Consider the following 14,135-nt stretch of genomic DNA (forward strand, 5'->3'; position numbering starts at 1 on the left):
AGAATTCTTTCCAAGGTGTCTGGCTGGTGGGTCTTGCCCGCATACTCAGGGTCACCATATTTGGGGTTGAGAAGGAATTTTTCCCCTGATCAGATTAGCAGAGACCCTGAGGGTTTCTCCTTCCTCTGCAGCATGGACATGGGTCGCTTGCTGCTCAGGCAGTACCTGGGGCCAGCCGCACCAGCTGCTGCTCAGGTGGTCCCCAGCTAAGTTCCCTGTAAGCTGTGGAGCAGCCTATTTAGTGCCACGCAGGTGCTCAGGGAACCCGCCCGGCCGGGACCTGCCATGACCAGGGGAGAGGCGCCCACCCCGGCCCCAACTCAGCCCCAGCTCAGGCCTGCCACTGCTGGGGCACCACTCCCCTGGCCCCAACTCAACCCAGGAGGAGTCCTCTCTCCCTTCTGTAGCCCCAGGGCAGCCTGCATCCCAAATCCCGCATCCCCGGCCCCTCTCCAGAGCCCGTACCCAGCCAGAGCCCTCCCTCCTCCCCCCTCCCACAGCTCTGAGCCCCTATCCCCAGAGCTCGCACCCCCAGCCAGAGCCGTCACACCCCTGCATCCCAACCCTCTGCCCCAGCTCTGAGCCCCCTCCCACATTCTGAACCCCTCGGCCCCATCACCTCCATATTGTTGCACATAACAAAATTCATTCCGCATTCTGGCCCTGGAACTGCCTGAGCAGCAGCTGGTGCGGCTGGCCTTGGGGACCGACGGAGCAGCAGTCCGTGTAGTGGTCCCCGGGCAGCCGGAGCAGCTGCTGCTCGGCGGCCCCCCCGGCAGCTGGTGCTGCTGGCCCTGCCCCCCCCAGGCCGACTTCCCCGCAGCAGCAGCCCCTCAGCTCCCCTCTAGCAACGGTTCCCTAAGATTTAGTCAGGGGTGTTTATAATATAAGTCATGGACAGGTCTCGGCCATGAATTTTTGTTTATTGCCTGTGACCTGTCCATGACTTTCACTAAAAATACCTGTGACTAAATTGTAGCCTGAGTAATGGGCCTACTACAGAAGTGAGTGGGTGAGGTTCTGTGGCCTGCAATATGCAAGAGGTCAGACTGGATGATCATGATCATCCCTTCTGACCTCAAAGTCTATAGGCCTATGAGTCAATGAATAGAAAATGTACTTGTGCATATGCAAATTTCTTTATACTGCAACCTGTTGAATGGGAGCAAACTGAAGCAATGAAATAGTACCTTTTGGCATCAGAAGAAATGTGATGGAGTCACAAAGGAGATCTAACTAAAACCTTAGGGCTGCTTCATGAAACCATTCATTATAAGGTTGCCTGCAGTGGGAAGAAAATCAAAGGGTTTTATTAGGTGAGTAAAAAAAGTTGAAAGTTAGATAGAAAAACATTCCAAAGTTAGCCCTGGTGCAGTATAAAGAAAGAATTTAAGTACAGCACAGCTCATTAAAAAGGAGTCAGATGTTCATAAAAAGTATTACATTAATTTCTGACTGAATCTGAAATTGCTTTAAAATACATTATATTTATATCTTTTATGATTGCTTAACGTCTAATTACTACGATTTTTTTCATCGCGTAGTTTCTAATGCGACTCTGAATAGTTTCTGAAAATAGTCTTATGCATCATTCCATACCGTAGGTTTATAAAGAGTCGTTATTCTGCTACCATGTTATTCTGCTGCTGTTGCCATCACCTCTGCTGTTACTCTGTCTGTGTTACATGGAGTCTGAACATGGTGAATGTTGGAAGCACAAGTTTATGCTTGGAAAATGTTTTGGGTTTTTTTGACGGCATAACCCCAGCTTGTGTTCGTGCACACACCTTTTTGCTTGTGCATATTTTTAGGCACACAAAATATAACCTTTAATATTTCCCTTCGGGGCAATTGCGGATGAAGAATGAAAACAGCTTTGGAAGCTTTGGCCTCCTGTGGAGGGAGGGCGGGGGGACAACAGGTGATGCTGTAAACCTTGTTGTGCATATGAAATTCTTTTTTTTAAAATTGTGTGCATAATTTCCATGACAGTCTGAGACGCTTTAGACTGTAGAAACCCAAGACTAAAAAAAATGTTTCCTATAATTTTAGAAATTGTGAGAGAAGAACTCACCCAAATGAAAGGCTAAAACCTCCTTGTAAGGCTTTGGATTAAAGGGATCCTTAGAAGCACTCGTAACAGCTCTGGAAGCAGTATCTCATGGGGGCAAATAGAATCCGTAGGTATCCATAGTACAGTAGCAATTACATTTTGGGTATTGCAGAGGAATGAGTTGTGCCTTTAGGGTGACATTTTCAAAGGAGTCTAACAGAGTTAGATGGTCAGATCCTATTGCAATTCAAAGAGAATTGGTCGGCTAATTTCCTCTCCTAAGAAAATCCCAGTGTTAAGGCATTGCTCTGCCTTGGGGTGCAGAGGAGTCATACTCCCAATAGGAACTTGTGCCGCAGAAAAGTGCAGGGCCTCCTGCAGATCCCACAGAATACAGCCACTAGTCCTAGGGCTGCCAACTTTGTAATATTTAAAAACTGAGCACACCTGTTGGAGTCTCCCCTGCCCCGCCTCTTACCCGTGAGGCCCCACCCCTACCTCTTTCCCCAAGGCACTGCCCTGCCCCTTGCCCCTGAGGCCCTGCCCCCCATTTGCTCCTCTTTCTCCTTCCCTCTGTCACTCACTACTTTTCGCCTCTCCCCCCATTGCCTGCAGAGCCAGGATTGGGAGCTGCAGCCGCCTGATGCGGGTAGGAGCTTAGATTCATAGATTCTAGGACTGGAAGGGACCTCGAGAGGTCATCGAGTCCAGTCCCCTGCCCTCATGGGAGGACCAAATACTGTCTAGAGTAGACCATCCCTGATACACATTTATCTAACCTACTCTTAAATATCTCCAGAGATGGAGATTCCACAACCTCCCTAGGCAACTTATTCCAGTGTTTAACCACCCTGACAGTTAGGAACTTTTTCCTAATGTCCAACCTAGACCTCCCTTGCTGCAGTTTAAGCCCATTGCTTCTTATTCTATCCTGAGAGGCTAAGGTGAACAAGTTTTCTCCCTCCTCCTTATGACACCCTTTTAGATACCTGAAAACTGCTATCATGTCCCCTCTCAGTCTTCTCTTTTCCAAACTAAACAAACGCAGTTCTTTCAGCCTTCCTTCATAGGTCATGTTCTTAAGACCTTTAATCGACATTCTTGTTACTCTTCTCTGGACTCTCTCCAATTTCTCCACGTCTTTCTTGAAACGTGGTGCCCAGAACTGGACACAATACTCCAGTTGAGGCCTAACCAGCGCAGAGTAGAGCTGAAGAATGACTTCTCGTGTCTTGCTCACAACACACCTGTTAATGCATCCCAGAATCATGTTTGCTTTTTTTGCAACAGCATCACACTATTGACTCATATTTAGCTTGTGGTCCACTATAACCCCTAGATCCCTTTCTGCCTTCCTAGACAGCCTCTTCCCATTCTGTATGTGTGCAACTGATTGTTCCTTCCTAAGTGGAGCACTTTGCATTTGTCTTTGTTAAACTTCATCCTGTTTACCTCAGACCAATTTGTTCAGATAATTTTGAATGATGGCCCTATCCTCCAAAGCAGTTGCAGCCCCTCCCAGTTTGGTATCATCTGCAAACTTAATAAGTGTACTTTCTATGCCAATATCTAGGTCGTTGATGAAGATACTGAACAGAGCCGGTCCCAAAACAGATCCCTGCGGAACCCCACTTGTTATACCTTTCCAGCAGGATTGGGAACCATTAATAACTACTCTCTGAGTACAGTTATCCAGCCAGTTTTGCACCCACCTTATAGTAGCCCCATTGTATTTGCCTAGTTTATTGATAAAAATATCATGTGAGACCGTATCAAATGCCTTACTAAAGTCTAGGTATACCACATGCACCGCTTCTCCCTTATCCACAAGACTCGTTATCCTATCAAAGAAAGCTATCAGATTGGTTTGACGTGATTTGTTCTTTACAAATCCATGCTGGCTATTCCCTATCACCTTACCACCTTCCAAGTGTTTGCAGATGATTTCCTTAATTACTTGCTCCATTATCTTCCCTGTCACAGAAATTAAACTAACTGGTCTGTAGTTTCCTGGGTTGTTTTTATTTCCCTTTTTATAGATGGGCACTATATTTGTCCTTTTCCAGTCTTCTGGAATCTCTCCTGTCTCCTATGATTTTCCAAAGATAATAGCTAGAGGCTCAGATACCTCCTCTATTAGCTCCTTGAGTATTCTAGGATGCATTTCATCGGGCCCTGGTGACTTGCAGGCATGTAACTTTTCGAAGTGATTTTTAACTTGTTCTTTTTTTATTTTATCTTCTAAACCTACCCGCTTCCCATTAGCATTCACTATGTTAGGCATTCCTTCAGACTTCTCTGGGAAGACCAAAACAAAGAAGTCATTTCTGCCATTTCCAAGTTTCCTGTTACTGTTTCTCCCTCTTCACTGAGCAGTGGGCCTACCCTGTCCTTGGTCTTCCTCTTGCTTTTAATGTATTGATAAAAAGTCTTCTCGTTTTCCCTTTATTCCTGTAGCTAGTTTGAGCTGGCCCTGGTTGAGTAGGGGCTGGCACAGGTGATGACTTGGTGCCTCCCTGTCTCCCCCGGTTGCAGTAACCGGACTTTGGGTGTCCAGTCAGTAGATCTGACCAGACACTGTCAGGTCCCCTTTTCAACCAGACTTTCCAGTCAAAAACTGGTCCACCCTTTTTGAAGGACACTCCGTCTACTCCCCCTGGTCCCAGCCAGCTCTACAGGAACCAGGCACAATCTGGCCCTTTGAGAAAAAGCGATGACTGAAAGTTCATATTTTTACCCCTACGTTAAGATTTGACAAGTCAAAAGAGGCACAATTTATCTGTAATGGCAAAAACCTCAAGTGTACATCTTAAGTTCCCGTATATACTATGGGTACTCTCTGTCATACTTCCAGTCTTGGCATTAATTGTACTTCATCCTAGTGGCCTTACCATGTGCCACTTATTGGTCATAAACAAGCAATACTTACCGAGTCTGAAGGATGCAAGTAAATGCTTCAACCCATTTCATTTTGTACCAGCTGGATTAGTTTTTTCACTTAAATAAGCATGAGCGCCTCAACCCCTGCTAAACTATAGGCATTCAAAAACGATGTTTGAATAAATACTGTAGTGATTTATGGAGCTGTCAAGCAGTTGCAGATACTCGGCATCATCCAAATTTCTACCAGACAGATTTTCAAAAGCTGCCGTCCATTTTTCACACCTGCAGACTGCAAAAATATTTAGTGAGAAAGCACTGTATACCTGCAATTATTTTTGGATGCAGAAATGAAATTTGGCTCCATGTATAAAAAGTCCTTGGAGTCCACTTGCATGGTTATTTGCTCAGCTGACTATATTTGATTATAGTCAGTGTCCTCATCAACATTGCCAGGAGGGCATACTTACAGGAACCAGAGTGCATTAGTAATTGCATTAACTTCTTGGTCTAAGGTTTTGCCCTACCTCTTTTAGCACTTTTCACTGCAGAGCAGAAAACCAAAGCAAGCAATGACCCATTCTTTATGATCAGTTCAGAATTTAGATTCATGGAGCATTCGTAGATTTAGGTTCATTGAACATCTTAACTGACGAGGCTCCAGCTTGTTTTTTGAGGGGAGTTATGTGCTCAGATTTAAGCCCTCTTCATGTTATAGCTTGAATCCTGCTAGGAACAACTGTATTCAAAACAGTTGTCAGTCACAGTTCTTACAGCACAGATTCCTTGTCTGTTATGGATAGGAATTTTTTGTAATAGCCAGGCTAGCTGTAGATGCAAACTGCGTATCTCACCATTTCCAACTCCTTTCATACGATTTCTTTTTTTTTTAATTTCTCTTTGTTTCCTGTCAAGTTCAGTATGCTTTGGATACAGTAGCTTTAGAGAGTACATGTAGTTTTCATTTTGTTCCTGTTATCTGTATAGTTCTATTTAGTATTGTATATTTAAAAAAATCCTTTAAAGAAGCTACCAGGGAGTGTATATAGTTCTGGCATCAAGTTGTGCTCATTTTATTCCCATGAGTAAACAGTAGGGTTACTTGCATGAATAAAGCAAGCAAGTTTAGGTGCCTGGTCCAGTATACTCAGCAGAAATAGGTATCAAGCAATTTTAGTGGATGATTCAAAGAGAGAGACCGAGATAGATTCTTCCCTAATCTGGAAGAAATTCTTCTGAAAGTTACTTGGAAGTATCTAATTGTTTACACCCTTTTGGACCCATTTCTATTATTAACAATATATATGTTTCATTTTTACTATGAAGAGGTTAGAAGGAAGCTAGAGGAAAATGGAATATTGATGAATCATTTATGTCACTTATTGTGATGTTACCATTTTACTAGTACATTACGAATATTTAAAGAAAAAGACAATGAACAAATTCCATAGATATATTATTACATAGCTATAAATGTAACAATAATACCTCCGTTTTATGGGAAGTCTGTTCAGTACAAAAGTCCTCTAGATGTCAGTATAACATTGTAGAATATAGACATAGTGTAGGCTACAAAGCTAAGATTATGGTTTTATATCCTTTGATTCCTGGTAACTGTTTTATCAGCTTGCAATAAATTATTAAAAATGCTGTTACCAGATGTTGTATGCAGTGTAGTTATAGCCATGTTAGTCTGAGGATACTAGCGAGACAAGGTGGGTGTGGTAATATATTTTATTGGACCAACTTCTGTTGGTGAAAGAGACAAGCTTTCGAGCCACACAGAGCTCTTCTTTGGGTCTGCTGAAGAAGACCTGAAGAAGAGCTCTGTGTGGCTTGGAAGCTTGTCTCTCTCATCTACAGAAGTTACCAGATGTTGTTTAACAGCACAAATCTATTTAAAATCTATCAGTAAGGCTATTACTGAATATTTTACCAGCACAATAAATATTAACTTTGTTTTAGACTAACCAACCTAATTTTTAAAAGCTGGTAAGTTATTTTTCTTGTGGATTATTTGTCAGCTCATGAGGCTTGATTCTGATTTTTTCTATGCTAGTTTTACATTAGTGTAACTCCATTGATTTCAACCCAGGGAGTTACTCCTGATTTACATTGGTACAAACAGAATCAGGTCGATGGCACCTAAAACTGAATACTTCATGCATACTGTCAATAACACTTAAAGATGGATTTTGAATCAATTTGTGCAAAATGTTTGGTTTTGTTCAAAAGAAAGAATGCAGTTTTGCAAATAACAGTGCAATGTGAATGCTGTGCACAGGGACTAATGTATTGCTTGCATTCCTACAGGCCATCAGGGATCAGAAAGAAAAGGAGAAGTCATGTTTAAGTGCGAAGGGAACAAAGTTTATAAAAAAGAAGAAACCACCCGATTCCACAGGTTAGAGCTTTCACTCTGCATGGTATCTAAGGGCCCAGTTTTGGAACCCTTCCTTACCCATATGAGTAGTCTGGCTGAAATAATTGGGGCTAATCTTGTGAACAAGTAAGTAAGAGTAACATGAGTAAGGGTTGCCCAATCAGCACCTAGACATTGAAGGGTCATTTACTCTATTACCGTCAGTGCATTATGTGTTGCCTTGCCTTTGTACATGGTCATAAACTTTCCAAGAAGGTGCTTTTGCTTGACTATATTATTAAACTAGACTTAGTTCACTATGAGTTTAAATAAGAAAAATATCTGAAAGGGCTACATCTGAAGGCCAAGAATCTGTAGGTGCTTTATATAATGGGTTTTTTTTAAAAAATTATACTTTGCTTGAAAGCTCATGACCATTACTATTGCTTAGAAAACATTTCCATTGACCTTGGAAAGTGGAGGAGAAAAGCAGGTGCCTACTCAGTAAGTAATGGAAATCATGGTAATTACATAAGTCCTTAGTTAATATGCTTGGTATTCTCTGATTGTTTCCAGAGGGAGCCAACCAAGAAAACCAGTCCTGCACTCACAAAGAAACGGTCCATATGCTCAATAAGGAAAATACTGAAAAGGCAAGTGCTTTTTTGGTTCAAAGAAGTTCTCCCAAATCTCAAGGGCCAAAGAACAAGGGAGAGGATTTAGCTTTGAAAAGTCAGAAGGAACACACAAAGAGCTATGTTCAAACATCCTTCAGTACAAGAAAGAGCCAAGGAGCAGAGGTTGCTGTTGATGACATTAACCAAAGGATAACAGCGCAAGATGAAGAGAAGGAAAGTGAATCCCTGGAAGGTGTGAAGAGGGCTGGTGGACAGCAAGTGCCTGAAGAAGAAAGGCAAGAGGAGGAAGAAGAAGAGGATGTTGCTGGTCACTGTGAAGAAGAGGAGGAAGAATCAGCAACTGCATCCCAAAATGAACATGAGGCAGAGGATGATGAGGGTCCAGCAGAAAGCCAGGGACAAGATGCACAGCTTCAAAGGTAAGATTTAAAACCCAAAGCGTACATTAGCCTATTCTTAAAGACCCATATTCCAGAAAGCCATTTATTTCAAGCATTAAATCAAGTAAGTATATTAGGAATATTTATTTCAGAGCTATGTCATAAATCCAGCCCAATATCCAAACAAAAGTGGGTTTAACAGACTGGCTCTGTCTCCAGATTGACAACCTGCCACACATGACAAAACCAGTACTGTCTTACGTGTTTGCCATTTGCTCAGAAAGAAGGTCTGGAACAAAGAAAGGGCAGCTGGATAGTCAACAGTTCTTCATCTCTAAGAAGCATCCTCCCCTTCTGTCATGTTTATGTTCCACACCATGTAACCAAAGTAAGGTTAGAATAGAGAGTGTACTAGTTTGGAATTGCACTGCAATATCTAATAATACAAGTGGTAACATAAAACTGTGACACTTGTCCAGGGAACTAAATTGTTAAGCTTGTTTACTCTGATTCTTCTGTGCTGCATTATTTATAGACCTTCAGAGATAAGTGGTTCAAGCTCTCAAGGATCTTTATAAACAAAGAGAGTTCTCCCACTACTTTGAAGATGTGGTTGATAGTCAAATATGAAATCAGCAGAATTCAGGCTGTTGTTTCAGAAATAGGAAATTTGCTGCTGTCAGGTTTATTTTATTCTACAAAAGGAAGCTTACCCTAGTTAGTTACCATTATTACTTTACACAATAAAGCAAAAATAAATAAATGTTATTTAAATGCAGCCTGCCCCTGGAATTTCTCACCTTTAGTTCTGTGTTCATTCTGCTTTAAGTTTATACCAATGTAATGCAATGCTTTGTCTTGCAGGTGTAAAGGCAGTGAAAAAGGCACAGGAAGCAAACCATCAGGGACGTTCTCCCAGAACCCTGAGCAGACCTGCCAGCTTGAGCATAGAGGCAGCAGTAAGCGTCGAGTGAATGATGAAGGTCTAATCAAAGCTGACAACAAAAAGAGCAGGGTAGACGCAGAGAGTGCTGGTGACAAATGTAAACGTAAAGAGGCCATTAAACCAAATACTCCACAAGACAAACCAAAGGCAGCTGATTCCACTGGTACAGAGAGTGATAATCAAGCAGAGGCATCTATAGAAGATTTGGTGACTGTAATTGGTAGGAAATAGCTTTTGCTTAAAAAAAAAGGCATATGTATCGTAACTATGAGCAAAACCATTTGTTCATACGGGCCAGAGCCCTAGTTGATGCAAATCAGTGTCACTCCATTTACTTCAGTAGAGTTTTGTTAAATTTTTTATCAGCTGAGGATCTGATCTGACCTTTGTTTTTAGAATATTCTGTTCTGAGAGTTGGAAAGTATAAAGTATCTTGGGAAAATCTGGCTGAAAGCAGTTGATACCACAGGTCAGACTAGAGGCTCGCACTGGTCCTTTCAGGCCTTAACACTTAGGAAGTTAACATTTTTTAGCCCAGAAATGGTAATTTTTTGTGAGTCTTTCAGTCTCTCTTGGAAACCTGTTTTTTTGTGTTGTTATAATTTATACACTGGAAGTTTGCAGCTCTTCAGGGTCAAATCCTTGCTCAAGAGGAAGAGAACTTCTTTGCATGTTATAGGCCTCAGTAACATGCAAAGGCCCCTGTTTAAAGTCTGCAATTCAACCCCTGCAGAATCCAAAGTAGGTGGCAAAATTCCAGGAGCCCTGGCTTTCTGCAATGCCTTGACCGTGAACTAACTCACTGGCCATGTAAGTTATTAACACATTAAAAAAATCTGGGTACGCAGCTGGTGTCCTGGAAAAATGGACATGCCCTGTGAATAAGGACAATCCAGTCTTACATTAATGACCAGAGGATTCCTGCCAACTATATGCTGTCATGGGATTTCTTTTTTTATCATTTTCACTGAAGTAATGAATGGTTTTAAAATTGCTCAAAAAGTTCCACATGCAGCATTCCAAACCAAAGAGATCATATAGAAACATCACCATTCTAGCCCTTCTTTCCCTTGGTAGAAATGTTTGTCACCTTGGTCAGCCAAAGGTCATTCCGAGGAATATAAATCAACAGACAAACAATGTGGGCATAAAACGAAAAACTTATCACCCCACAAAAATCTAAACACAAATTTAGGGGTTAAGGGCTTGTCTACAATAGGGATTTTTGCATCAGTCAGGCTGCATGGTGCAGTGGATAGAGCACTAGAGTGCAACTCAGGTGACCTGAGTTTATGACCTACAGCAAGTGATTTCATCTTTGTGCCTCTCTTTCGCCTTTCAGCCTTCTGTCTGCCGTCTCTGTTTAGACTGTAAGCTCTTCAGGGCAGGAACTTATAATATGTATGTACAGTGCCTACCACTGTATTGTTGGAACCTCTAGATGCCACAGGGTAGCTTTGCATCTACGTAGCTTATGCCAGTGCAAACTCCCTAATGTAGATAAGCCCTAAACCTGGTCTTTAAGAACAATAGCCATGCAAGGGACAATGAAAAGCTGTACCGTTGAAGTGATAGAGGCTAGAGGCATTCTGCATTGGGTATGGCGGAGGCAGACAAATCGCGGAGGTGGGGCTAGAAGAGAACACACTGAACAATGGCTCTTACTACCCCTTTAAAAAGTTGCAGCAGGTACTCCCGTGTTGGTAACCTCTAGGCACTAGTAAATGTGTGAGAGAAAACATGGTGACACCCCCAATCTACTTGTTCATGCCCCATTGTGGGTATGAAGTAATGCTGGACAGCTATGTGCCCTCACCTGACTTGTGCGCCCAGTGTGCTGACACGTGAATTCTTGGTGCCTCTTGGATGGGGAGTGTCTTCAGTGGGGTGGCACAAATATAGTTGGAACAGAATTTGGCAGTACGTTAGCAGAATGAATGATGCCTCACTAAAGAGGAAATTCTCCTAGGCAGGAACAGGTGTAGGACAGAGGCCACAAAGGCCACAGAACCACTGTAGGAACATGTGGACTGCATGTCTCCACAGTGGCCTTTTCAGCAGGCTCATAAAAGAATGCCTTTGGGGTAGAACGCAAGGACAGCCACTGGGTCCAATTCTACGAGGTTCCACTGGCCAAAACCTAGGTAACTGCAGTCTCACTGATGGAATACTCTGTGCCATAAATTAAATTAATGGAGATATCCCATCTCCTAGAACTGGAAGGGACCTTGAAAGGTCATCAAGTCCAGCCCCCTGCCTTCACTAGGCAGGACCAAGTACTGATTTTTTCCCTAGATCCCTAAGTGGCCCCCTCAAGGATTGAGCTCACAACCCTGGGTTTAGCAGGCCAATGCTCAAACCACTGAGTATCCCTCCCCTAGTGGTAAGGGTGGGCTCATTTTCTTCTTGTCCCGTGGATAACTCCCTTACAAACATCACATTTACTCAGGCTATGCTCAGGGAATAAGATTTGTCCCTAAGTCCTAAAGAGACACCCCCATGAGTAAAACTTGCCACCTGGTCATTAAATCTGTAGATCATTTTATTTATTAGGAAACAGGGTTTAATGTAAATAATAAATGGTGCATGTTGGTACTAACATGCCAGCTCTCTGTTTTGTCTTTTGTAGGTGATGGTCCTGCTCCTCCAGCGCCGTTTGATCACCGGATTGTCTCAGCAAAAAAGGCAGTGGTCAACAGTTATTATGAAGTCAACCGGAACGAAGTTCTGGGAGGGTAAGTGGAGCTAACACTGTCAACACAAAAATGAGTTTTCCTGAGCCACCGGGAAAATACAGCAACTAGCCTTGTAATGGAGGGTTATGTTACAGTTGAATGGAAGCAGCATGCCTTGCTAAAGCCTAGCTCACAAAAGTGCTGTCTAATTGTAAATTGGAGATGGACTAAAATCAGCAGGCTGCTATTTTTGTGGGTTTTTGCGAAGGTCTTGGTGGCATCATGCTTCGGTTTATATTTGGTATGTAAACAATTTCCTGAGGCTGCAGCGTCAGTGCCAGATGGGAATTCTAGTGCATTCCAACACAGAGTTTTCTCCCAGGCATTCCCAGGCAGGCCACCACTTGCAAGAACACTGTAGAAGACCACAATACCAGGGGCTGGGCACCTCTGTCACAGTTCAGGTAGGGCTCTTGAGCCCTCTCCCTCATTGTTTGTAAGAAGCTTTAAAAATTACTGTTATTTCCTTTAGTCCCAGAACTACAAGACCCAAGCCTCATTCCATTTTTCTTGGAAGAAGGTGGCAGGGGAGGCAGGGAAGGGACACAGTTGTGAAATTTTGCAGAATATTTTGGTTTTATGACATTTTGTGGAAACAAAATTATAGCTGTGATAGTGCCCAAATGACAGCTTAGTAGGCTCCATAGTCTGGACTGCTGTTTTGTAGTTACACTGAAAAAATGCTATTTTTTGTGTCCTACAGCAGTGGTTCAGATCACTGCAGCCTACCATAATGACAGTGCGGTGTTTGTGACTATTCACCATATTCTTTTAGAAAAGCAGGTGCTGAACTTGAACAGTAGTTTATTCTGCCCATCTAAGTTGCCTCCCAGTAAGAGGAAGTATTTGAAGATGATGTAACAGGAGCATGTTTCACATTTTGTTAAGAGAATTTTCAAAAGGAAAAAAACTAAGAATGTATTAAACGGATTGGTTATAGTGTAGTTAGGGCAAGATTGTGACCCTTTTACTCACACCACAAATAGTCCCATTGGCTTCATTGGGGGTACTCATGTGACTAAGTGGGTCATAAACTGGCTTTCATTAATCAGTGAATATTAGTGCATCAAATAATGGATAGAGTAATAGCAATCAAAACTGAGTGTGATTTTGATGTACCTAACTGTATGGTAATAGGTGTTATTTGTGGGATAGAATAGCATTCCAAAGACTCAAATGTTGCATGATATGTACATCAGGATTTGCCAATGCTGGACGGAGAATAATCTGAAGTGTCTAAAATCCAGACTCCATGCTGGATTCCTTTCTCGTTGTTAACACCATATGGTGAGGGGGTTTTTCTTTTCCCCTTAGAGGGCGATTTGGTCAGGTGCACAAATGTGAAGAAAAAGCAACAGGTCTCAAGTTAGCAGCAAAAATTATAAAAGCCAGAGGTGCTAAAGAAAAGGTAAGCATAGGCTGCATGGCCCCCATCCATCAATACCACATGACCAGTCGGGTAATAGCTGGTTTGTAAATTCTTTTCCCTTCCCCTTCAGGGCTGCAACCAGCTCATCAACCTCCTTTCAGTTTTTTCATCTTTTTATTTGTTATTTTTCACTTTTCCAACTTTTTCTCACGTCTTTTCATTTCTTCCCTTTTTTCTCCTTTGTTAATTTTCTTTACATTTTCTTAGTGAAAATGTTTGTCAACTTTTGACTTTGCATGTGTTCTCTGGTGTGCACTGCACACTCTGCTGCAATTAATTGCTTTCATCTTGTTGGACTTGGTAGCAAGGATGTTCTGGGCTTCAGTCACCAATGCATAAGAGTGGAGAGGGATTTGTCTGGCCATTCTGCAAACCTCAGGGCACTTCCCCCACTTTCATTTAATGAGGAAAATCAAGCAGGCATTATTGTGTGGCAGCTGTGTCATTACTAGTGCCTGCCTTTCTCCATTTTCCTCATCAATCCGACCTCGCTGCCACCAAGGCCAAGAGCTCTCTCTCCTCACTGCTTCTCAATGTCACATCACCATATATGGCCTGTGCTAAACAGGAGGTCAGACCAAATGATCTAATGGTCCCTTCTGACCTTAAACATGTATGAATATTCCTGTCGCCACAACAGCCATCAAAGAAGAATGCTAGGGTTGGTGGGCAGAGGTGAGCATGTGGGAATGATGTATTTGCCCATGCCCCC

General features: G+C 42.6%; 1 protein-coding gene across 4 annotated transcripts in view; it reads left to right on the forward strand.

Moving 5' to 3' along the window:
* MYLK4 (myosin light chain kinase family member 4) overlaps positions 1–14,135 on the forward strand; it is a 132,394-nt gene that overhangs the window by 105,988 nt on the left and 12,271 nt on the right. For 3 of the 4 annotated variants that reach the window (XM_034762214.1, XM_034762216.1, XM_034762217.1), the window contains 5 exons: positions 7,247–7,337; positions 7,872–8,352; positions 9,178–9,479; positions 11,889–11,994; positions 13,309–13,402. In XM_034762214.1, the coding sequence (XP_034618105.1) occupies positions 7,247–7,337; positions 7,872–8,352; positions 9,178–9,479; positions 11,889–11,994; positions 13,309–13,402 (1,074 nt within the window). The remainder of the gene's footprint in view (positions 1–7,246; positions 7,338–7,871; positions 8,353–9,177; positions 9,480–11,888; positions 11,995–13,308; positions 13,403–14,135) is intronic. The other variant, XM_034762215.1, reaches the window with a different exon arrangement.

This window comes from Trachemys scripta, chromosome 2 (assembly GCF_013100865.1).
Source record: "Trachemys scripta elegans isolate TJP31775 chromosome 2, CAS_Tse_1.0, whole genome shotgun sequence".
Lineage (NCBI taxonomy): Eukaryota > Metazoa > Chordata > Testudines > Emydidae > Trachemys > Trachemys scripta.